Here is a 26865-nt window from a genome sequence, read left to right as displayed (position 1 = left end):
CGAATCGGACATCGCTACTCCCTCGGAGAAATTGACAGCAGCTGGGTCGCCTGTGTGAGCAAACCCGAAGGACAGACACGGCAGAAAATAAAACTCTGCCGCTACAGTGGGCTCCCCCTTCCCCTTTCCCCCACCGTTTGAGTGTACATATCAACAAGCCAACCCGGACGAGCGCGCTGACTCCGTTTCCCCGCTTTTATAGCGGAGCGGTCAGGACTTTCCTCGCGAACTGAAACGTCAGTAGCTTAGCCGAGCTAGCGGGCTAACGCGACTAGCTGGGTTCAGCTACAAGGAGGAATTACAATTATTCCACCGAGAAAAACTGAAGGATGTCGGGGAAGGAGCAGAATAAACAATCCACCACCGAACGGCTCGTAAAAGGTACATTTTCTATGTGAAACCGTGCGTTTTTATTCAGTTTTGCTGGTTTTGTGTTAGCTAACCCGCTCTGGTAGCTGATGGGTCACATTCAGTTTATGTGTAACGTTAATATAAAGATAAACAAGTGTAGACATCTGTTGTGTTGACTGACTTTTGGATAACTTAGAAAGTCTAATGACACACATGTTGATGGCTAATTTGACAGGTTGGCTAAGGCTGCATGGGATGGACTGGCATGAATTAAATGAGATCAATGAAGTTTTAAGCTGCAGTGTGCAAACAGTACGCAGAAGGAAAGCTCTTAGTGAATTAGACCATTGTAGGGATATTAGTGGGAATGCATGTTACTCATTGGTCTGAATATGCAAAGCCCCGATGATTCATGAAATTGAAACTGCCAAAGCCGTGTCAAGAAGAAGAAAAAAACATTTTACATATTGCAGGTGTTTTTCTATTTACTAATTATATATATATATATATATATATATATATATATATGTGTGTATGTATGTGTGTGTGTGTGTGTATGTATGTGTGTATGTATGTGTACATATATATTTTTCACAGCATCATTTTTCAAAATATAAAAGGATTTTGTATGTATAGATTTATCTAACTTTTTAAAATGTAAACATTTTGGTGGTCTTTCTGGTTACACTTAATATACATAAATATAAATCTTAAAATAAGGAATTACTTTTTTAAATGTATATGTAATATAGATTACTGAATAAACATAAATCTTAAAATGAGAGATTAATCTAACTTTTTTTAATGTTAAAAGATTTTGGTGAGCTTAAAAGCCACTTACTGTTTCAGAAAGACTGTAGAGGTTTACATGCCTTGCATGCACAACATTGACTCTGCTAATGTTAATTCACATTATTGTAGTACATTTGCTTTCATCCTCTTGCTTCCATCCTTCCTTGGGATTTAGGCAACATCAGTGATCTCGGGACAGTTTAGTTAAAAAAAACGCTATGCTCAAAAACTGTGTCACTTACTTTACCTTGCTCCCTTGACTGAGATAGAACTAAACTAATTGAAGTTATCCGTGTGATCCCAATTAACCTCATACAAATAATCTTTAAACTCAAGAAAGGATTGACCCCTGATTACGTGGTGTATCAGCTCCCTATCAAGTGCTCGTGGGAGTTTCTTATATCAAAGGAGTGAGACACAGTGGAGTAATACGCTAATTGGATCATTTGGTCCGTAGTTTCATGGGTATAGAAGCACCTGGGGAACTTGGGCTAGTTTTTGATTAAAACTAGTGTGTCCGCTGACATAGTGTGTTCTCTCCTCTCAGTTTTTTATGTGCTGCTGTCAGCTCGATGTGTTTTGGCTGATCGGGCTCAATTAGACGGTCTCTGTAATGAGCTGATAGCACTGGGCTCTCTAGTAGTCTGGATCTGTAATGACTTGCATCTTCCTTCCCAAGTCAGACCATTCAGCAATCTAAATCGCTACAGACAAAAAAAAACCCCCTCCTCATTAAAAAGAGCCGAAGCCTGTGTCTGTCTAGAATCTGTGATCCCCTTTTGCAGGAACAGGAGCATTTCAGCTTCAAATTAGTTCCAGGTTTCACTGAATGCCTCTTTTCAGTTTAAGCACTCCAACACCTGGATTTTACGCTACACGTATGTTTAATTGCAGGCTGTCTGAAAAATGTTTTATTTGTAGGCCACGGTGGTCAGACATCCATGTTGCGGAAGGTTCAAACTTGAGAATTATTCAACAAAACAAGAGAGAGGGAACATTGTCTGCGGAATGATGCAGGTGTTAATAGAGTGCATTAGTGCCTGCCCACGTTTTCAGTGGCGTTTTTCCCTTCATTTTTCCCATAGGGATTTTTAAAAAGTATTTGTTAAAGCGTTATAATCCATTAACCAAGCCAACTAGATACAAGGTGAAAAAGTATTTATAAATCAGACAAAAAAGAAACAGAGGCACAAGACTTAGGCTAAGTGGCACAATCAGAATCCTCGATCCAGAAAATCTCTCTGTGACTCTGATTGGTGAAATTTTCTGTAGAAGATCATGGGTAATGTAGTTTCTCACCATAAATTTAGCTTTTAAACAGTTATTTTAAGAGTAAGTTGAAATAATGCAAACGGATGGCTTCAACAAAAACGTATACCATCGATTAACAACCTCATACCTCATAGTAGTAGGTCTGCCTTTAAAGTTATACTGTACATTTTTCTGTGGAGAAAATGAACTTGAGTTTTTGGTCTTCCAGAACCTGACCGTTGCACTCTATTGTTAATTGTTAGCACCTTGAAACCATTGCTACCCAATGACCAATCAAGCATTGAGTGCTGTTGCGCCCGTATTCTGATACCACCTTGAGATGTTCTGGGTAAGCATTTTTTTTTTTTTCTGGCCGATGAAAGGTGAATTCAGTCAACTCGAGTGTAAAAAGAAAAATCTTCCATGCTCGCCTGTTGTTTCGTTCAGAAAATATTGTGTTTGGAAGGTAAAATAACTAAAGCTTGTCTTTAAAAGGACTATAATCTTTGTGAGAATGAACTCCAGCATGATTGAAGTGCTGAGTGGGAGTTGAGGTTCTCGCCAAGGCCGTGTCTTGATGAGTCCTCCCACAGCTAAAGCACGGAGCGTGGGGAATCAAGGATCGCAGCGGCACTTTTCTACTCCGCACTCATCAGCCGAGCCTTGCTTGGAACAATACCACGGAGGCGGAGGAAAGCTGAGGTTAAGTGCCTTTAAAAGCTTTGATTAGTTGCTAGACGTTTCCACGCAACTCTTTTCTCACTTTCCCCTGCTGAGATCGGCAGACAGTGCAGTAGTTGTTGTGCTGTGTATTTAAACATGGGCCAGCAGTCCGTTGAAAGCTTGTAAGGTTGGCATGAAAGAGCAATTCAAGTTGGGTTGCTGTTTTTGTAGCTATTTGCTCTATTATACAGGCCAAACTGGCCTTAAATTCTGTATCTGTTTGAAATAAGAGGCAACCATTGCATTTTACTCAAGATCCAAAAAAGATGCTATATTATGTAGCATGAGCAGTTTTTTTTTAATTTAAATTAGATTGTATCATTTCAAGATTCAAAGCAAACAGAATGGTCTGACTTTAGCTTTTTGAAATTATGCTACATAAAACATACCTGCACAAAACAAAACCAGCGGATGGACTGGAGGAAAATGCTAATTCACTCTCTGTCTGTAGGTGGCGCTTATGGAACAGCAGCGATATAGCGTTTCCTTGTTACCGCTGCACACTTTAATAGGCATTAAACGGAGGTAATAGGAAAAAAAATGCCATCAACTTTTCTGAAGACAGTCAGTTCCCTATAGAGACACATTCATATAAACCCCCACCTCCAATTCAATATTTATATTTTTCTCCCAATATTTTCAAGGTCTGAGCTTGATCTGCCTGGGATAGTTTTTTCTCTGTGGCACATCTGTGCTCTCCTCTCTCCTCTGTGTGTCCCGTTTCTGGCCTGTGTTAACTTCATGGTTATAGACTTTGTAATATTTCCACACACATGACATTTTGAGAAATTATTGCAATGCGGGTTGTGTACAAGATCAGCCACCCAAAAAAAACGCCATCAATCAGAACGTTTTTTTTGTTTTGAACGCATGATCGGCAACCAGTCGGTTGACTTTGATGGCAGGTTGACTGGTGCATCTCTAATCAACATGAAATCATATCACCATCTAATGTATGTCGTCTGGAAATGAGTTATGCAGCTGATGCTATAAAGTTTTGGACCCCTGTCAGGCTGCTGGTAAATTTGATGTTTTGACCTTTTGGCTTATTTACAGATAGAAACTAGAGCTGTCAGGGTCAACGTCACCCTGCTTGTGTAATTATTCTGTCCTCATGCATGATTAACAGACCTCGGGCCAGTCTTACACAGCATCGTCTGTCTAGGTTCGCTTGTACCTCCCAAGATAGCCCTCGTCATCCTTGCCCAGAACAAGTCCATGAGATTTCTTACCAAAAATGTTCTCTAATATTCTGTCAAAAAACAGTTAGTGCGATAAAACCACAGATCAGCCTGACACAGGAAGTAACGACTTTTCTAGCTTCCTTAATAATATACATGCGGTCTGGTCCAAATGATTCTTAAAGGGATAGTCCATCCATAAATGCAAATTCTATTATCCTTTAATCACCAACTTACTTGCTTCTGCATAAAAAAATATATTTTCAGTAATGTTTCAAATCTTTTTGTCTAAACATTAAGCCAGTGAGGTCCAAAACAACCACGTTAGATCCCACTGACTTCCATTATATGAGCGAAAAGGTTGAGAATATTTTTCAAAATGTTATGTTCTACAGAAAAAAATTATTCATACAACTTTGGAACGATATGAGGGTGAGTAAATGATGACCGGATTTTCATTTTTGGTTGAACTATTCCTTTAAGATTACAGAATAAATTTGGTTTCAAATGCATCTTTGAATGCATTTACACTTTTATGGTTGGTCAGCTATGAAATGACCAAGTCCAAAAGCACTGTTTTTGTTCTTGAAAACTGACCTGCTTTTAAGTGGGCCTTTAGTTAGGTTTTGAGATCATACACACACATACAGTATGTTGGTACTTTGATAGTAAAACCCCCATCCTGTCCTGAGGGCTTAATTTTCACATGCAAATGCACAACACTGAGAGGTTACACATTTTCGCTGCCGTTGCTGCAGAAGAGTGAACTCAACCCTCGATCCAGATAATAGCCCTGTTACGGCTTTAGTTAATATAGGCAAATGAGCAGGTGTCCTTCCTTTATTCTGTCAAGCATGAAAGATTCACCTTGTTTCTCTTCCTCATACTGGCATGCAACAAGACCTACACTCCCTGACAATTTCAGCCTGAGCAGTCTCCGAAGAAATTTTGTAAACCCAAATTGATCCTAATTCTGCTGTTGGAGTCGCTGGAAGGTTCCTGTCATCTGAGCTTGAAGCTTTATTGTGGTCTGTCATGCCTGTGGTCCCAGCGCTGAAAGACGTGGCCGTCGGCCAGACCCACATTCTTTTGAAGAGCGAGTCGTGCCAACCTGGCCTGTGACCCTAGCGGAGAGGATTCCGTATCGATGCCAACAGCTGGCCTTCTACCCCACCCTAGCTTCAGGACGTAACTTCCCCACTCCTCTTAAACTGGTTTGAATGTTGTGGAATTCCTGCAACTGAAAATAGCTTAAGGCTCGGGGGGTTGCAGAGCAATTCCAGCAGGCATTTGTTTGCATGCCGCTCGCCCATGCGCGCGGTGTCTGAATGTAAAATCCCAGCCCCCAGGTTGTCAAGGGTTTGTTTAAGCTGTCTTCTCCACAACGGCAAGGGCTTCGTGTCTTCTTAACAAGGCCTTTGCGCGTTGGTTGGGGGAAGGGACGGGACCAGCTGTGGCCATATGTGTTCTGATAACCCACATAGCTTTGTGGGAGAGTCCCAAATTCTGACCAAAAACTGTAACCGTTATTACCGTGCATATGTTTCACTTTTAGTTTCTGACAGGCAGCTTGGCATTGCGCTTTTCAGACAACCTCATTGCAAACTGTATGTTTTCAGTTATCGTAATGAATTGAGTAATAGATTGTCGTCTTGCAACCAAGTTTCACACATCAGTTTAATTCGCCTGTATTCAGGGGAAGAATTGAAGCAATGCTAATTAGCGTTGCATCACGTGCAAGTATTTGTGTTGCATCATGTGCATTGTTTTTGTGGTCGTTTTTTTCTTCTTCTTCTCCCAAACCAGTTAAATACAAATCATGCCATGCAGCAGTGTCATTGGTCAACTTATTCACAGTCACCGATCAAAAAAATGTCAGACTTCATAATCAGAGACAATGACAAACGATAATGCTAACTTCATAATGTGTTACCAGTTACCAACACTATATTGAGATTAAGGTTAGTGCTTAATAGGGATGCACCGAAATTTAGGCCGCAGAGAATTATCGGCCAAAAATGGCAGCTTCAGTTTTTTGCCGAAAGAGAAAATTTTTTGAAAATATAGGCTGCCCCACCCCTCGGTGTTCAGCACTCAGGTTTCACTCTCTCAGCATTTTTTGTAACTTTGCGAGCGGCTCTGCTTCCAAAGATGCACAACTTTAGAAGATTGAGTGGGCTCTAGCCTATGTAATAAACCACCTAGCAGCAACTCAGAACAGTTGAGCAACATATAGCAATGGCATGGCTACTACCCAGAACACCCTTGAATCATGACATTTAGGAAAAAAAAATAAAATATTTTTAGGGTTTGATGTTTTCAAAATCCATAATGCTTAGTATTAAACATTGGCATGTAACCCATACCGCACCCTTTGTGCTGTGGCAAGGAATGATACCTCAAATCGTGTGGCTTATTGTATGGTTTTTGGCTGGTGGACAATAAAACAGAAGAAAATATATCATGTTGACTTTTTCAGAACACCTTAGCAGCTACTCAGAACAGCAACCATAGCAATGCCATGGCAACCACCCAGAACACCCTAGCAACATTGTGGCGAGTTTTGCACAGGCAAGCAATTATAGTGATGTGCAAAACTGCATATTTTTCCAACACTTGAATAATTAGGCTCGTTCAGGTTCTGAACATTTAACAATCTAGTTTGAACAATATAGACAGAAGCTTTGAGTTACTTTTGATGGAAGCCTGAAAGTGGATCAAAAAATCTTGGGCTGAGATATTTATACTTGGAGTAACACCTTTCTGTTTATGGTTCAGCACTTTTATCACACACCATCTGGCTTTAAATTTGTGAAGGAGACGCACTTCCTTAACTTGGAGACACCCCCGGTCTCGGATGCTATGAGAGACTCTGAGACTGCACCACACTGTTATCGACTCTGCATGGTTGTGACTGTAAACATGCTGCTTTAAATTTAGACATTTGCTGCGACGTTCTAACGGGTAGCTCCAAATCAATATGGGGTCTGGATTGCTCCGGCACAAAGCTGTAATCCATTTTGTACAGTCAAAAACACACATAATGTCGTCTTGTAGTTGCTTAGTAATTTTCTAATGTATCAAATGCTCGCCAGCAGGGTCTCCCTGTGACTAACAAGAGTAAAGAATTGAGTCTTCCTTTCTCCTCTTTCCCGCAGCGGTGCCGTACCCTCCCACGACGCGGCTCACCATGAAAGAGCTGTACGAGGACGGCAAGCCCAAGGTGGAGCTTTTGAAGAGCCACCTGGTGAAAGAGGGCCGCCTGGAGGAGGACTTGGCCCTACGCATCATCAATGACGGCGCTAACATCCTCCGCCACGAGAAGTGCATGCTGGAAGTGGAGGCCCCCATCACAGGTAGGCTATTGCGCACTCAGCCGTGTGCTGCTTGTTCTGATGACTCACTGTGCGGAGACACTACAAACCTGTCGTGATTGACAACCACCATCTACATCCAGGATGTGGTTCTCTCAGGTTTTTCGCTTCACCTAATGCCGTACGATCACAGAAAAACACGATGCCCACTGTTGAGGTGCTCGCCCACATTCCTGCTTGCTCAGATGAAAAATGAGATCAGAGTTTGTTTGTTGGTTCACAGTGATATAGTTCTTTTCATGAAGAACATTATGAAAGTACAATCAAGGTTCTGCCGTTACTTGATAGGGCATCTCTGATGTCATCCTTAATCTTTAAGGTTTAGTCTTGACCCCAAAATAATCCTCAAGCCAGCGAGAAGAGCGTGATTATTTTCATATGGAGCTAGTCTTCCACAGCAACCTAATGTGGCTGCTCTATAAAGGTCAGAGAAACAGTTGCATCCTAGACTCTCTCTCGCACACACCCCCACACTTTAATTCCCCAGCGGAGGCCACAGGAAACCCCCAACACTCGCCATACACTCGAGCAAACACACAAACAGGTGTGTGGATATAAATGGGCACGTCTATCCACATCTATCCCCCCTCAACCCCCCCTTTGCACACTCTCATGTTTTTCATAACACACACTGTGTGCGTAATAATTGGCCTACAAGAGAAAAGCAAAAAAAAATAAAAATGGTGGCGTGCATAATGGAGATAATGTCTCTGCTTGCTGTTTTCTACAACAACTTACCTTGTGGAGGTTTAAGAGGAAATGATGTTGGTTTGGCCACATCCTGTTTAGGGTGACCACTATTAATATTTTTCACTCTGCTGTTTTGGGTGGGCCTAGTATTTGTATACTTCCGTCTAGTGGTTTTAAGAGCAGTTATTCAAATCTTAGCATTTCTGCTACCGATTTTTTTCCTTCACCTTAAGATGACCCTGCGTGTACACAATGTGATATTTCTTCGTTTCACAAGGTTTTCCAATGTTTTTGGTTTGGCAACATCCTTCAAATCATGTCACTCTGTTTTTGTTTCAACTTCAAGTGTTTGTCTTACTATGTTTTGTCTCCATCTTCAGTGTGTGGAGATGTCCATGGGCAGTTCTTCGACCTGATGAAGCTTTTTGAGGTGGGGGGTTCCCCGCAAAACACACGCTATCTATTTTTGGGAGACTATGTGGATCGAGGCTATTTCAGTATTGAGGTGAGTGTTACTCTGTAATGATCGCACGTTATGTAAAATAGGGTTAAGTGGTCAACAACTTTTATAATATGCTACAGGTTCAATACATATTAAGCTCTATCAGCAGCATCAGTGGCATGCTGTCGAATACCATAGAAAATCATTTAAACTTGCTTCTGTTTGCAAAAAAGTCTATTTGCCAAGGCATTATACATGGAGAAAAGTTCAAATATACACACATTATTGAAATTACAGTCACTAGAATCTACATTTATACCTAATAACATGAGGCTGGTGTGATCTTTCACTTCCCCATATAGTAACCCTGGTAAATATGGTAATTTTCACATTGGAACAAAGATAACATAAGGGTTATTTGGGGAAAACTGTATGTGCAGAAGTTACATTCATAGACGTTCTTCTCCCACTAACAATAAAAATGATTTTAAACAGGTGATACATTTGACTGTAAACATTTATTTATCATCGTGGAAAAGCTACTACAGGTAAACATGTCAGCAGTGTGATCAAAAAGGATGCTAAAGTAGCAATATATAACATTTGTTTGGCTGAAACATTGAGAGGCGGAACATAAAAAGAATTCGAAAAACTTTACTATCACCTGAAAACATAACACCCTGAACAGTTCAGTTACCCAAATTGAACTTCCCTGACTTTATTTTTGGTTTTAGATTTTGTCTAAAGTAAGAATGTACTTTTGTTAACTTATTTTGGTGCATGCCACAAATGTTGTCAATAGCCAAATCTGTATCGAGAGCACGCAGATGTGAATTTGAGAACTTGTACAATAAATATTCTTACTTGTACGCTCCAATGTGAAAACATGTAAAATAAAATTCTGAATTTGAAGCTTTAGACAAGTAGTCACAAATGTGTAAAATGCCATTCACAGAAATACAATGACAGTCACAAACTTGTAATATATATTTGCATTTGTTTATTTGCACTTAATATATCGCGAAAAGAGTAGCAAAAGTCAAGGCGTGAAATTTGAAATTGCAGTGACAGATTTGAGAAGTTGCAAGTGCCTAATTGAGGTTGTACTGCGAATGTGAATGTAAGAATAAATGCAAATATATATTACAAGTTTGTGACTGTCATTGTATTTCTGTGAATGGCATTTTACACATTTGTGACTACTTGTTGCCTCTACTTGTGACTACACTCTGTTGCCTTTGGCTTGCTCAGTTGGGGATATTTGGGGATATTTAATTGAATTAATCAATCAACGATACCATTGATCAGCATTACCAAACGTGGACGTTCCACTAGAAACAAACATTGATGTATTGTTTTAATTTATTACTGTGAAGCTGCTTTGATACAACCTATGTTGTGAAAAGCGCTATATAAATAAACTTGACTTGACTTGACTTGACTTACTTGTCTGCAGCTTCAAATTCAGAATACAGGTTTGTGACTATTGTCTGAGAGTGCAAATTTCAACATTCAACTTCAGATTTTTATTTTAAATGTTTTCACATTGGAGCTGTAAGTGTAAATGTTCACGTAAAAGTATGAATATTAATTGTACAAGTTCTCTAATTCACATCTACGTGCTCTCGAGTTCTGCTACTCTTTTACCTTCATGAATCTATTTTAAATCTAGAAAATTGTTTTAATTAAAAGAGGCTAGTTTGTGTTTTAAACTACTTTGTAATCACTATAAAAAGTCCTTTGTAATTGTAAGGCTTTGTGAACACATCTTGCACATTGTAAACATTTAAGATGTTCACATTTAATGTAACTTGGCCTTCAGAAGATGCCATGTGGCTGTGCATTTCTAACAGCCTCTGTTGTACCAGGATGCATTGTGATGATGCAGTCAGCATGTCGCCTTGGCCTGTAGCACTGTATCATCATTGTAAAGCAACCACAATGATGAAGCAGATGGCATTAAAGGATTATTGATCCTGCCATCCTTTAGGCCAGAGAAAGCGTTTCTCAACATCGAGGTTACATGTAATTTGGTTTGAGAAACATTCTGGTCCAGTTTATCAGCTGCAGTCTTTTATATCGTTGTCTGATGTCATTCTAAATGGGCCTTGAATGCGAGTCCTCAAAAAGCTTCCACCTCTGCATCTCGCTTTGGTTGCAAAGTTCAGGGACGGGAGAAATGTCATGGTTAAAAGAGGCGGCGTAAGAGAGCGGACACACCGCTGCTCAATACCATCAAACACAGTTGAGGGTTCAGGGCCGCCCGCGTGCAACCTGAGACTCATAGAGAGCATGTGTGTTTCACAATAAAGGCCACGCTAAGTTCCTACTCCCTCCCTGGACATCACAGACCACAGAGGACTGAACTTCAGTCAATCCGCCACACCACCTGCTAATGCCCTCTGACTGAGACACTGCAGTCATCAAACGTTTCGTAGGTTAGGCCACCAGACTTCGCCCCACCCCGACATCCAGATCTGCGTGGAGTACGCTTTATTTTCAGTATTTCTTTCACTATAGGACTGGCCTTTTTAAAGATAACTGAAACTTAAACGCAGCGTATCTTTCCTGAGAGGATAGAGAAAACCTCCTGTCCACTGTTATACAGCGGTGTTCTGTGATTAATCTAACCTAGGTGTGAACCCAAAAGCCTTGCTGGTGTTTAATGGGATAGCATGCCAATGACAAGACAGGCCAAGTTTTTTCAAGACAACAATATTGAGAACTTTAGACGTTTCAGTGCTTTCCAGTAGAGAGATGATATCAGAAGCGAAGCCTTCAAAAGATTGAAATCTTAGTCTTGCTTAATGTAGCAAAATGTTCTTTGTCTACTCAGATGTGTTAGTGGTTCAGTGTGTTTGGAGTGTACATGAGATTCGGCTTTGCAAATTCTTGTCTGCTAGCGGTAGTTTAAAGTTGGGGATACTAGCATACTACTTACTGTATTCTTACTGTATCCATACAGTAACTAAAAATGGTACACTACTGTTAAAGTGTTTGTTCATCAATACATATTTTAAAATGGAATTTATTTCTGTGATGCAAAGCTGAGTTTTCAGCATCATTACTTTTGTAGTTCACAAAAATGTTTAGCACATTACAGAAAAAGAGTAGCCTAGTTGTCCAGTTACAATCTTGAAAATAGATAAATAATAAAAATGTCAAAACTCATTTGATTGGAGTACTTAGAGTTAAGAAATTATTTTATTTGCTGATGGAACTATTTGTAATAGAAGGACAAGACAACCCCATTGCATTATGGGATATAGTATTCTTTACAGAGTGTACTAGTCTCAGTGGCAAATGAAGTCATTTGTTTAATTATTCTGTGCATAAGGGAAATTTGCATACTGTGAATACTAGTGGTCTGTTATGGTGATAGAAGGATTTTCATTTTTGTGTGATCTATTCCTTTAATAAAATATCAGGAGTAATGGAGGTATAATCCTCTTAAACACTGAACCTGCATATTAGTTTGAGCTAAATCAAAATACTAATGTTTAGAGATACTGATACCTGATTATTCAAAATGCTATCTGCCGATTTAAAAAAAAAAAAAAAAAAAAAAAAAAAAATTTATGAATTAATGAATTAATTTTTTTAAGGAAAAAAATTTCCCCCAACTAATGCTCTAAAGTTAAACTATACAGGGATCCCTCTCATTTGGTACATTACTATAATATTAGAGGTTAAAATTAACAACAGAGCCCAAATTATTATATTCAATTACTATTTATTTTAATAAACTCCTCTCTAGTGTTTTTATAGCTAACTAACAAACTGTGAGCATTGGATAACTTTCCTGAGGTACATGCAACATTAAGTGACATTGTTCACAAGCTGTTAAGTGAAAAGCTGTTTTATTGACGTCGTTCACCGGTTGAACTGAGCGATTACACAAGTCATGATACATTTCGGTAAGTTCAACACACCCTCTGATATTCATGCATGTTTTCTCATGCTATAACATGCATTTAGAGAAAGAGATGGCTAACGCTGCCGCTTGAACGGAGTTGCTGCGATCTGTCACGTCACATTTAAGAGCGTTAAAATGCCATTTATTGTTTCATAGCGTATTCATAGGTTCAAATAGAGCCTGCTTTTTTTTTTTTTTACTGTTAATGCATTGTCGCATTAACTTCACACACATTATGAGTTGCAGAGTGAAATGTTTTCCCGCCCCCTTTTGATTGACAGGATATAATCTGCTCAGATAATCAGCTGTTTTTATCATATATATGAAAGTATCGCTAGTGTATGTGGTTCATTTTGGTGATGTGTGTTCTGTTTGCATCTGCAGTGTGTGCTCTATCTGTGGACCCTGAAGATCAACCACCCAACCACCCTCTTCCTCCTCAGGGGCAACCACGAGTGTCGGCATCTCACTGAGTACTTCACCTTTAAACAAGAATGTAAGCTCAGCTCTTTAGAAACACTGTGTGTGTGTGTGTGTGTGTGTGAACGTTATAAAGAGAGCGAAATGAGATTTTACCACATCCTATCATTCAACTCTGTCATGGCAATTTTTTCCATGGCATCCCGAGAGAGCTCATGTCTTCTTGAGAGTATTGGATGGTGGGCCACGGGCACAGAGCTCAATCACAATCCCTCAGCGCTCGTCAGGGCTCTTCCCTCCCCACTTAGATTTACATCAGCCATCATATCAGTCATGACAAACTCTGACAGCTAACTGAAACCCTTCCACCAGCAGCTGATGATCATAAGCAGACCCACACAGAATCTGTGCAAAATTGTAACGCCTGTCATTTATGCAATTTTATAAAGTCCTTGTCCTGTACGTGTTCATTAAATACTTTGGCTATGTAAATATGCTTCCAGCTGCCACTTTGCAGTTTTCTCAGCCCTCTTTTTTTTTTTTTTACAGTGTTAAGTCTATATCTAGATCAGAAAGCAAAATCCTTTCATTTTGCCTTCGACCTTGTGTGCTTTTGCTTTCTTTCATCACTCGCGACGGGTTCAGAGAAATATCCACTCAGAAGACGATTAGGGTAATGGAGTATTTTGACTCATGTCAAACTGGAATATTACAATTAGGCTACTTATTCTACCGGTTATGTTGGACAATACCAGTATGAACCATTATTGATGAAACTTACTTGATAACAACAGATCCTATCCTAAGTTAACAAATAGAATACCCTTAAATAATGTTGTATAGTTGCGATTTTCGCTGCTTGTTTTGTACAAATAATAATAATATAACGAACAGGAATAACTCGACATGTTCTGACTTAGTCTGTTAACTGACTTTTGAGGCATTTTGTTAATAGTATTGAGTTTGTGCTTACTGGTCCTGCACTGCTTATTGATTCAGTTGATTTGTAATAAATTGGCATAAGGATTATAATGCGAGGTAAACGCATCACATGTATATGACCTATTTTTCTACAGCATTCAGTATGGAATTTGTTTGAATGATTGATAAATTCATAAATGAAGTAGACTATTTCAGATGGATCACTTACAGAGACAACTAGTCAGTTACAAAATGTCCGTTTATAAGTTATGGAAATGAAATCATGCTGCACATCCCTAGTTTGTATCCGCAGAATCCTGGCTGTTTCTCCATCGAGCTAATCAAAGAGCCTTTGATTATGATGTGCTTCTTCACCAATTGCCGGCGCGTTGCAATGTTGTTCTTTGCTCATCACGAGGCAGCCTGTTTCTCATCTGTCAGTGCTGCTGTTTACAATACGCTGCACGGTTGGCCCGTTCTAAAATGTCAGGATTTAACGGCGGTATGCGGCCCTTGTTCCACGTGTAACCTGTGTCTGGCCTCCGCTTCCTTTAATCAGCCTCCCGCCACGCTGGTTTCTTCAGTTCATCCCAATTAGCACGCGGATCTGCTGTAACATCACCTAACAAGGCATGCAACCACCTCCTCCTCCATCTATTCCTCCAGCCTTGGAAAGTTGGCAAGCCCATCTGCCCTCACCCACCCAGCATTACTGCGATATGTCAAACGGACAGCGTGACAGCCTTGGCTTGAAAAGCTCATCACCCCGCTTGCGCCTGTTCAGAGATACATGGGTGTTTTTATTGTGGTTCTCTCATTGCAGGCAAGATTAAGTACTCTGAGCTGGTGTATGATGCTTGCATGGAGGCCTTTGACTGCCTTCCCCTGGCCGCTCTGCTCAACCAGCAGTTCCTGTGTGTTCACGGAGGCCTGTCCCCCGAGGTCACCTGCCTCGACGACATCCGGAAAGTAAGTAAGATGTGAAGCATCACTTTGTGTTCTGTGTACCTATGGTATTCTGTGTCCTGGGTATGACAGTACCAGATGATGGTGAATATGTGGCAAAGGCAGCGCCGTGTAGTGATGATGCTTTTAATGGGGAGTTGTGCTGCTAAATCACAGCATGCTGTCAACATGCTGAAACCCTCTCTGAGAAGTTGGATCCCATTTAAAGCACTGCCACTAAGATAAGAAAGATAAAAAAAAAACTTTATGAAATTTTGGTAAACTCACTTGTCTACCTCATCATTTGAAATTGTTGTTGGACAACTAGCGACCACCCTGACTCATCCCTATTTATTATTATTAACCTGGACCATGGACAATGTTTTTAGCTTTGGTCAGAGACATTTTTAAAGATGCGAAAGAGAGCTCAATTCAGTACACGTGCACTGGCGTTTGAGAGGCGGCTTTCTGTGCAAGCGCTTTTTTAGGTCGTCACACTTTTTCAGATTTATCCATATGTCTGCTCTTCTCTTTCTCCCAGACATTTAAATTTTTTTGTATGAGACATGCAGCAAGTGTATGCCAACTTATGTCAGCCCGTCAGGTTGATAAGCACGTTACAATTCAAATGTGCGCATCTACTGCGTTTGACATCAGTTCTGACTGGATCTCTTCCCAAAATCGTCCCTCCCCAACATTTTCATCTTGTTTTTATCTGACGAAAATGTAAATAGATTTTCGTCATAGTTTCTGTCATTCGATACTGGATTTTATTTTATCGCGTTTTCGTCAGGGATAAAATGTCGTTGACAACTGATGACAAATTATTCATCAACGAAATTGGCACTGACGAATTGCGATTTGTTCTTTCAGTGATCCCTCACCGATCATGTAGATTTTGAACAGATTGAGTATGTATTGTTGCAGTGATTGATAAGGTGGTCTGATTGTTTGCTTTGCTCTGCAGTTAGACCGGTTTAAAGAGCCGCCAGCTTTCGGGCCGATGTGCGACCTGCTGTGGTCTGACCCTGGTGAGGACTACGGCAGCGAAAAGAGCTCAGAGCACTTTTGTCACAACAGTGTGAGAGGATGTTCCTATTTCTACAGGTACTCCAGCTGACAGTCTACCCACATGCATTTGTTCGATAGCTGCCTACTCAGTACCCGTTCACAGTCGCACCCTCAATGTTAGTCATGGCGTTTTGACTGATGGACTGCTGGAATCGCTAATTACACCTCTCTCCGTCTCTAACAGCTACCCTGCAGTATGTGACTTTTTGATGAATAATAACTTGTTGTCAGTTATAAGAGCACACGAAGCCCAAGATGCAGGGTGAGTCCACTGCACAGCACACTCTTAAACCAGTCTATTTGCAGCAAGAGCTTCAATTCTATTTTAACAGCTGTTTTTAAATGAACCCCTGACAATTTCGGTCCCATTTCACTGACCTCCTTAGGTATCGAATGTACAGAAAAAGTCAGACGACAGGCTTCCCCTCATTAATCACAATCTTCTCTGCACCAAACTACTTAGATGTGTATAACAATAAAGGTAAGAACTCTCAAAAAATGTTTGAGCCTGTGCTATCATGCTGTGCAGTTTAATATCTAGCCGTATGCAATTTCTCAACAAGGTAAGCCAGTTTTGCTGAAATGAAAATGTCTATTTTTTTTTTCTTTTTCAAAATTAATTAAATATTAATTCTCAAATAAGAACATACTTTCAGATTTTTTTTTTTTTTGTCCTTTCACCCCATAAGCTGCTGTGTTGAAATACGAGAACAACGTTATGAACATCCGGCAGTTCAATTGCTCCCCTCATCCGTACTGGCTGCCCAACTTCATGGATGTGTTCACGTGGTCACTGCCCTTCGTCGGGGAGAAAGGTAAAAATGGCAACAGCTTTTTCTTTTTTTTACATTGATTTTGGCACCTATCAGAAGTGCATTTGCAGAATTATTGGTTGTGGGATTATTGGATGTTTTGCGATTTATCAGTTCTGATGGTTTATTTTATTGACCCACAAGGAAACATTCAGACAAAACATCTGCTAATTAAGAGATGTCTGTGCAAAATGACCATAGACCTTATGTTGAACACTATGAAGTATGACATGTATGCAGTATTAGAGCCTAAGCATGTAATAAATAGTAGAAGTAGACCAAGTTTTGGTTCAGAGAGCATATGTTGGCGGTCTATGTAATGTCTTCTCTCATGTACTCTCAGTAACAGAGATGCTGGTCAACGTGTTAAACATCTGCTCAGATGATGAGCTCATGTCAGAGGGAGACGACACATGTGAAGGTAAGAACATGTAAAGCTGTTTTACTGCACTGTAGCTTTTATTTTTTTATTTTACTCCAAATAAATTCAGTTAGACTTAAAGTTGGTAACCACTTCTTTTTAGAGGTGAGGGATCAGGGCTCAAAGATTGCTAAAGATCATTTTTAATAGTTATTTTAATAATATTTTAGATACCAGTGAAATTTAACAACTTTTAATTCCAATTTCGATACCACAGCAAAAACAACTAACTAATACTAACTAATGTAAAGTTAAAATATTTGGAAAAACTATTATTTTCATTGCTCATTCTGACCCATTCTAAAATGATGTTTTTCCTGTAAGAAAACTGTAATGATTGCCTAACGTTATTGCTAGAAAATAGAAAGTTCAAAAGAACAACATTTATTTGAAATATACATTTTTGTAATATTAATAATGTCTCTGTCACTTTTGATTAATTTAATGGATTTAGTGTTAATTTCTTTCAAAATAAAAAATAATTACTCACCCCAGACTGAAACATTTTTGTACATCACAAAAATATTTGGTACGTTTTTTTACTTTCCACTCAGCAATAATAATGTAATCAACATTTGCTTGAATTTAAATGTAACAAAGTGTGCTCTATTAGCCTTCTTGCATAAATGTCTCCTTTCTTCCCTTTCTTTTTTCTCCTCAAATGGATTTCAGCTCTGTTAAATATATATCTGCATGCCCCTCATCTCATCAAATAATAGTTCCCTGATTAGTGTGCATTAGTCCTCCGTGAATAACCCATATATTTCTATTTAGGACACTATATTCTCGTGTGAAAGTTGCTTTAAATATGAACTCCGTGTTCAGCGTTGTGTGATTAAATAGGCATCCTGCTTTATTGTTTTATCTGTTTGATGCATATAACACTGCGGAGACAGGAAGTACATAGACAGTGCTTAGTTTGTACATCATGAATGCCTTCAAAGCATGTTCTTTTTGTTTCTTTTTTAAATGATCAAATTTATTACAAACCTTCTAGCTAAACATGCACCGCAACATGCACCGCCCTAAACCGTTTTCAAAAACTACCCCAAACTGGGTCTCCATTCAGTCACGTCAGTGATTCAAAATGAATTGCTGCTCTTAACGTAAGAGCCATGAAGTACAGTGATGCCTCTTGCTGTAATGAAACCAGATGAACCCGTTCTGAGCACACATCTGAGGAGCTGTCATGAAGGAATACAGTGTCCCATTTACTGTTCTTGATGCCCATTTGATTTGTCCTTCTTTTTTTTTTTTTTTTTGAATGGTGCATAATTTTAACTTGGCCTGACACACTTCCTCTGTGTGTCTGTGAGCCTTTTGAGTTTTGAAATGGGGTTTATTTATTCCTTATGGGATTCAGAATGTAATGCCTCATTTGATCTCCAGTATTTTATAACTCTAGCCATCAGATTAGGACTAGTTTGCATTTTGCAGGTAATGTTGATTACCTCTTTACTTTATAATTTTTTTCTGGATAAAATTAGTTCATAAAATTTACAAGACATGGTTTTAAGTAGACGGATATATAGCAAAATTGTCCCCATGTACCATCAATGAAACTAGACTCTAACCTTCTTACTCTCTATTTTTGTTTTCCTCTGTCCCTCCCCGTTTGTGGCAGGTGGCACCCCGGCAGTCCGCAAGGAGGTGATCCGAAATAAGATTCGTGCCATTGGCAAGATGGCCAGAGTTTTCTCTGTTCTTAGGTGAATATACACACTTCCAGTACAAATCCCTCATGGCCAGGGATTTGACACGCACACACTCATTTCTGCACAACAGAGATGTTGACCACTGTAAAAATATCCTGTTATACTTATGGTAAAAAAACTTGCAGCTGTGGTTGCCAGAAAAAAAAATACTGTGACAGTGTTTCCAGCTCTGTATATTTTATTTTTTTAACTGTGTATCTCATGAAGTGATATAATGACAATATATACCTACTTTAACTACCGAAATCTGTCTTTTTACCTTAAAAAGTACTGATAACCACAACAATAATATAGGTGGCACAATAGAAAACCTCATGATGAATCGGTTCATTGTAAGCGACCTGACCATAAAACATGGTCAGTACAGTATATAGATGGTGTACAGGGTTACACACATAAAGACAAAACACCATCAGGGTAAAACACAGTAAAACAGTCAAATAAAATAATGCAATACACATTAACTAAATAACAAAATGTATGTAATAAAATGTAAAATAAATGTAACATAAGCACACTAATCTATATTACTGACAACGACAATAAGAAGAAACAAAATCGTTTATAAAACAGTTTCATCAAATGTGATGTGTAAAGTAGAGACTTCTGGGAATGTCCTTTTTATTTACAGTAAAATTACACATAAAGTGATGTTAAACCATTTACAGTTTTTCACCGTTTATGGTAAGCTAACTTGTATTTAACCAATAAACATGTTTTTACTGTAGCATTTTTACAGTGTTTTCGGTAAAAAATTACGAAAATGTTTTGCGGTGTATTCTTTAAAAGCATTTGATGCAGGTTTATAAGATATGAATAATGAATTTAAGGTTGGTCAATCTTTATAAATAGGTTACACTTTATTCGGTAACACTTTATTTTACAGTGTCCTTGTTACATATGTTACATGTACTTACCATAGTAATAACAGCGAATTATGCAGAATTACATGCAACTTATCCTCAACCAAATCCTAACCCTACCCTAACCCTATAGTAAGTACATGTAGTTAATTAATATTACTCAGTACTTAAATATATAATTACACTGTAACAATGACACCTTAAAATAAAGTGTAACCCTTTATTTTAAGGTCACGTAGTTACATTGTACTTAGTCAAATAAGTACTGAGTAATATTAACTACATGTACTTACTATAAAGTTATGGTTAGGATTAGGGTTTGGTTTAGGGTTAGTTACTTGTAATTATGCATAATTTACTGTTATTACTATATTAAGTACATGTGTAACTACGTCACCTTAAAAATAAAGTGTTTCCTAAAAATGTATTTATTTGGAAAAACTCATGACTGTGTCATGGTCAATAAGTCTTAATTTTTTATTTATTTTTACTGGTTGGACCACATGACAATTTCGAGTCAATGAATTAATACCATTAATACCTTGTTATACCATTTGCAAAAAATAATTAATTAAAGTCCACATGCAACCATGGTGAATACAATGAGTACATTTCTAAGAGCTTTGCACATTTCAAAACCCTTTTTCTTTGTGGACCCTTTTATTTGTCATTGATGTAAATACAGAAAATCTGTATTTTCAGAGAGGAGAACGAGAGTGTGTTGCAGTTAAAGGGCTTGACCCCTACTGGGACGTTGCCTCTGGGTGTCCTGTCAGGAGGCAGACAGACCCTGCAGAGCGGTAAGTCTTGCTCCTGGCCTTATTGAGTGGTGTTGTGGAGGGTGTAACCGGCTCTCCACCAACCCCCTGCTCCTGTTACGCTCTTACTTTCTCAGGCTTTCTGTCTATAACTCTCTCTCTCTCACCCTGTTGCTGTCACCGCCTTGCCCGTCAGCTCTGCCTCTCTCACGGTGTAACACACCCATCATCGAAAGTGATATCGTTAAGAGAGGGGGAGGATTTTAGAAGGGTTTGGTCATGAAGGGGATTTCAATCTACACGCTTCAGATTTCCTGCCCTGACAGGGACCTAAAAAACTTCCAAGCACTGCTGAGATCATAGCGAGTGCCAAGGAGCTGCCGCGGGTGATGCTTTCACAGTGAGAGGGGCTCCTGTGAGCTTATGACTATGACGCAATATGACCCAATTTAGCCAGCGCCTGTCGGTGTGCCACGCTTCCTCTCCTGGCCTTTAATGTAAAAACTCACCAGCCTGCTGCATCCTGCTTACCTACTCACTGCCACATTAACATGGTCAGGTTTGTTTTTGATGAAACTAGTTGCCCTTCCTAGAAACATCATAGCAATGTGCTAAACACCACTCAGTACAGCTTAATATCCACTTGGAAACACACTGATATCACAGTGACTAGTTTCACATGCTCAAAACACTTTTGTTTGTGACGGTGAATAATTTGGCTTGCTTCCCGTATGGGCACAATAGCTTAACATGTCTGAGCACTGCACTCCTATGAAACTCCTAGGCCACCGTTCTGCCAAAACTGCTCATTTTAAATGGTTTTGGTTTTCTAAAGCATAGACTTTTAAGTTGTTACCAAAAAAATTCTATTTCAAATAAATGCTGTCACATCGCAGGATGTGCGGTGTCAAGTAAGTAGGGATCGTAGTTGATCCTTGATCCGTACCCGGTTCAGAATGCATGTGATTTGCATATTAATCGCTAAGTTTAACCATCAGAGTGAAAGTTTATCATTTGCACATGTTTAAGGCCTCAGTTTATACATTCAAATGAGTTTAAAACATTCAAGCACAAGAACACGTGAAAAAGAACTCAGTTCGGAGCTTGTGCGCAGACAGCACGCGAACACTGAATTCAGGTCTCTTTCTCGTCTTTTTGTGCTTAAACAGACATATACACGTCAAAATGCGCTTCTCGGCGAGTGTCCTTGTAAACGCGGTGTAAACAATTGAGAAAGAAAACGGATGTGTATCATTATATTGAAAACTGCATACGAATAAACCTGCTGCTGTTAATCAAGTCAGGAAAAATACTTTTGTAGCTTTAATGTATAAATTAAATATAATTAATATTTGTTAAAGACTATGTAGTGTAATTTTACATTTGATTCAATTTCTGAAAACTGAAAAATATAAAGCATTTGTATTTTTGTTCTGTTGTATTGATCTATGCATGTAATTAGGGATGCACCGGTATGGAAATTTTGGCCGATACGATAATTCTTTATATTTGAAAGCCGATAAATCTAAATTCAAATTTATTTAATTTGAGAGCCTGATTACAAAAACAAAAGTCTCACCATTAAAAGCCATGTCCAAAGCACATAATTATAATGTTCTCATAATTTTATGTAGCCCATATGACAGACTCGCTGCACATTTTGCACTACATTGCACAGTCATTTAAATCATATTTTAAAGCAATTCAAAACCATCATGGCGAACAGTATTGTGCATCGCATCCCTACATGTCATTTATTTTCTATGCAAATTATCTCCCCTACAAAATCACCTGAATCATTTTTGAATGATTCATTCTTTTCAAATAGAGCTATTCAGGTCATCTGGTGAAATTGTTTTCATTTCACAATATATATCACATAAAAATATCATGCAGCCATAGTATAAAAGGGTATTTATTAGTGGAAAATAAAGGCACTGAAAGGCACTTCTAAGGGACTCTTCATATTTAGGGGTCTATGGCATCACATTTTGAAAGGCCTTGCTCTAGTGGTCAAACGTCAAGGCACAATAAAATACAACACAGTGTTGTGATTGTAACGTGTTGATGGTGCACTGGGGGAGGGGACGTAAATAAAAGGATTCTTCAGAAGCCGAAAATAGAAATAAAACAACACATCGCTCAAAGCTGTCTCATCTCTCATCTTCCTGTGAAGCCCACAAATACTGTCTTCGTACATATACAGTACATTGCATGGCGTTTTTACGGCGAAAGCCTCTCCTTGTTTGGCTATTGTATACCTTCAGCTGTAAAAATAGACTCTGTCCATGTCAAGAGTCGTTCAGAAGGCCTTGCGTCTCAGGTTCAAAAGCTTGGTTTCTCAAACAAACCTCACCAAGTAAAAACTAGTTTTGAAATCTGTTTATGTTCTGAATGAAGCAACTAAACTAACCTCTTTTAGGTTTCTTCCTGTGTGGCATGTGAAGCGTTTGGGCTGATTTTGGGAGGGGAAGATGAATGAATGGGCAACAGGGAGGGGGTTTGAATGTACTTGTGATTGCATTGATAACTTGACTCACTTTCTTTCCCCGTTCGTTTTGGGCATGGCACTACTACTCATGCTTACACAGCCACCATAGAAGCAGAGGAAGCACAAGGTATGCAAGACATCTGTGAAACCTTCTCAGTGTTGTCTGTCTGTTACCCTCCCCCTGTGATTTACTGTCTGTGCATCTCGTCCTTTTGTAGTCGCCAATATCATTATTTATTTGTGTGTATGTAGTTCACATGCTTGTTACTTTTAAAGCTAGCAATTTAGTTTGATTTGCACGTTGAGATATTTGTTTGTTGTTCCTTTGTGTTGTTTTGTTGCATTTCGTCTGTTTGCATTTAAAGGCGTCACGTAATTTCTGCGCCACTAAACGGATAAAAATGACACAAATGATGACTGTATTTCTATTTTTGGGTAAACTATCTCTTTATCCCAGTATATACTTTGGTAGATCTAGCCGTTGAAAGAGGACGTTTCAAATAGTCTCACAATCGTGAACGCCAGCGCTTCAGTCACAGCTGTTTAAAGGGGGAAGCCAGAGGCAGGGGTGTGAGCAGACCACAGCATGAGACTGAATCTTTGTTTTTATCAGTTTCACTTCCTGACCAAAGAGCACACAGATAAACTCAAATCTAGGCCTGTTTTTGCCTTTAATGTCAGGCTTGACGTGGGTACATCAGCGTTTTTCTGGTGAATGCTATCTGAACTAGTCGTACCCTTACTGTACACCCTCAACTTCTCTTTTTACCTTTCTCATGCTTGGTTTGTTTAGCTTTTTCATCAACTTTTTTTGGGTACTGTTTGGGGAAGAACAACCCTCTCTTAGTAGTCATGCGACTTTAGTGACTGGAAATGTTCATGTCTAATAAGTTAATGTTGGAATGTAGGACTGCATGGTTTGTGGGTGGGAAAAACACTAATTGCAATTTTTCCTCAAGCTTGTTTTTTTTTTAAGCTCTAGGTTTGCTGTGCTTTTTTTGATTATATATCAATGTTACTATAAAATAGTAGTAGAAGTAATAATAATAATAATAATTATTATTATTAATATTAACCAAAATAATGAATGTTACTATTGCAATATATCACTGTAAAATTACAATAGGATTTGTCACTCACTTTGTTCATTTTCTAACGTTAAACCACCAAGGTTTTATTTCGGCGGAAAACTATAGGAAGCCTGCATAGCCGGTTTATAAGTGCTTCTCACAAATTTGGTAAGATGGCTGGCGCATGTTGCTTTTCCAAATGCACGTTATAAGCAACCCAAGCTCAGAGCCGAATTTGTGTGGCATTTCCTGTGAACGGAGCTGTTTGCGTGTAAAAGACACACTTCGCTCTGAAACAGTGCATACATTTATTTAATTCATTCGCAGCCTTTACATTTTAAAAATCCATATCGCAATTTCAGTTTAATTTCCAATTTATTTATTTTTTTCAGTTTAACAGATAACTGTGCAGCCCTTTTGGGATGTTTTGAAAATTTAGTCTCAAATCTTACGGCGCATTCACCCCATGTCGTAATTCCCGTAATTACAAGATGCCGACTTGTAAAAAGTGTTCACGTCATTATAGAACTTGTAATTACAATTTGTAGACTTTTTTTTTTTCCTGAGAGATCCGACTGTACCACCAGTCCCCTAAAGATTAATTTTGGCATTGATAGTGTTGATGATGTAATTACGACATGGCGTGGACACAGTTTATTTAATCTTAAGGCTAGGGCAATCTGTAAACTGACACGGTAATATGCACAAGGATACCAGTAATGCCCAAAACGAAAGCAAACATTGTCATTGTTGTATGTCACTTCAAAAGCATTATTTAACTTCGTGCTTCCATACTTCCAGCCATCCAAGGCTTCAACCCTCAACACAAGATCCAAAGCTTCGAAGAAGCACGTGGACTGGACCGGATAAACGAGCGAATGCCTCCGCGCAGGGACAGCGTGCAGCCAGACGGCACTGCCAACTCCATCAACGCAGCCAATTCCCCCGACAAGAACGGCACCAACACACAGGCGTAGTAACCCAGCAGCTACCTAGCGCTCTCCCTCATCCTTTCCTTTCTGTCTCTTTTTTTTTTTTTTTTTTTTTTCCTCTCTCCCTCTGTTTTCCTCTCATTCTCTCTCTTTTTGGTAGAGGTGATGCCCCCTACATGCAAAACTCTCCAGGACCATTTCGGGGAGAATCGCACAATACCATGAAGAGGGCGTAGTGAAAAACAAACCATGGTTCTTATTTATTTATTGAAATAGATGATAAGAAATGTAAGATCTGTAATGGTGGAAAAATTGAGATGAATGAATACATACGTGATGAATATTACATGTGTACATAAACAGAATATATATATATAGACATAGCATTGGGGTGGTGTAAGGTCATCTTAGATTCAGTAGTTTAAAAAAACAAACACAAAAAAACAATCCATTTTGTAAATTTACGTTTATAAATTAGATTTATTTCTGACATTTTTTTTTCATTTCTTTTCTTTTTTTTTTTTAACAACCAAGACTTGCTCGGCAGAATTATGTTATCGATGTTTGTGCGCTTGGCAAAGGAATTTTTTGGCCGGCATAATTATATAGAATGCTTATTTGTGAATACCCAAAGCAAGTATGATAATTGTTGATGCAAAACAAAAAAAAACAAAAGTTTTATTGAAACAATGTGAAAAAAATACCTTCATAATGCCAATTATAGCTAAGGGGGGTGCATTAATAACAAGTGTTGACACATTTATATGTACATGTACATTTTCAAGTGTTCCCTCAACCAAATGTAATGTTTACTTTGTTTCATTTGTTTTCTTTTTCCTGTTCATAACTCAAATTACTATACTGATTTGTAATCAATAAGGCAAAAAAGCAAAAGCCATCCTGTAAGATGGTTGGAGGAGCTTGTTTTTTTTCTTTACTTTTTCCCTTCGAGTCACGCTTTTATCGGCCTCTGCCATAATTTCGAACACTTTTAGACGCATTTTGTCAGAACCATAAGTGGTAAAAGGCACGGTTTAACTGCCATGATTTTACACAGACATTTTTCTTGCCGCCCATAATGTATATGATAAATGTGATTGGATGAGGTGAAACGTTAAGCATCTCAGAAAATGAGCATACATGCCTTACATCCCGTCTCATCTCGGCTAAATGAAATTAGTTAAACCGAAAAGTCTTTCAGTTTAGAAATGTAGAAAATGTTCTGTTTCTACAAAACCATTGTAGCCCACCAGTTGGATGTTTTTAACATTAAACTCCATTTAATTGTTTTTCAATTTGTCTAATTTTTGTACCTATTAAGGTTTGCATCAACAAACTTGTAAGTATCTTCAGCGCTAGTATTTCTATAGCTGAGCAGAACGCTCTTCTAAACGCCTGTATTCTCTAGTGGACCATTTTCCACACATATGATTGACTAAAGCCTCATCTTTTGCTTTTACCTAAAGTAAAACAATGTTATTTTGATTGCTTTTACTATACCGAGTGTTTTGAGAAGGACAGGTTTTGCAAGAAATGTTTACCAAATCGTCTTTTCAGACCTTTTGTTTTCTGTTTTTTTCTTTCTTTCTATTCTACACTGTACCGTTATCATTGCATAAAATCCGGTGACTGGAGATTTCGCTGCGCAAAGACTCTGACTTCCCGTACGCTACACGTTTGAGGTCATGTGCCATGCTAATAATTCTAGCGAGAGTTCTGTGTGCAG

At 38.8% G+C, this 26865-nt stretch overlaps 1 protein-coding gene across 2 annotated transcripts; it reads left to right on the top strand.

Moving 5' to 3' along the window:
- ppp3ccb (protein phosphatase 3, catalytic subunit, gamma isozyme, b) lies at window positions 1–26865 on the top strand. 2 transcript variants are annotated; one of them, XM_079861376.1, is made up of 14 exons: window positions 1–381; window positions 7457–7654; window positions 8743–8867; window positions 13105–13216; window positions 14885–15030; window positions 15974–16113; window positions 16262–16339; window positions 16464–16558; window positions 16767–16892; window positions 17233–17310; window positions 18935–19019; window positions 20591–20688; window positions 23238–23264; window positions 25009–26865. In XM_079861376.1, the coding sequence occupies exons 1-14, from the start codon at window positions 330–332 to the stop codon at window positions 25182–25184; spliced, it is 1536 nt and encodes a 511-aa protein (XP_079717502.1). In that variant the 5' UTR covers window positions 1–329; the 3' UTR covers window positions 25185–26865. The 2 variants fall into 2 exon arrangements, with proteins under 2 accessions (XP_079717502.1, XP_079717503.1); XM_079861377.1 differs by lacking the exon at window positions 23238–23264.

This window comes from Squalius cephalus, assembly GCF_949319135.1.
Source record: "Squalius cephalus genome assembly, chromosome: 24".
Classification (NCBI taxonomy): Eukaryota; Metazoa; Chordata; class Actinopteri; order Cypriniformes; family Leuciscidae; genus Squalius; species Squalius cephalus.
This window is presented reverse-complemented; position numbering and strand designations above follow the sequence as displayed.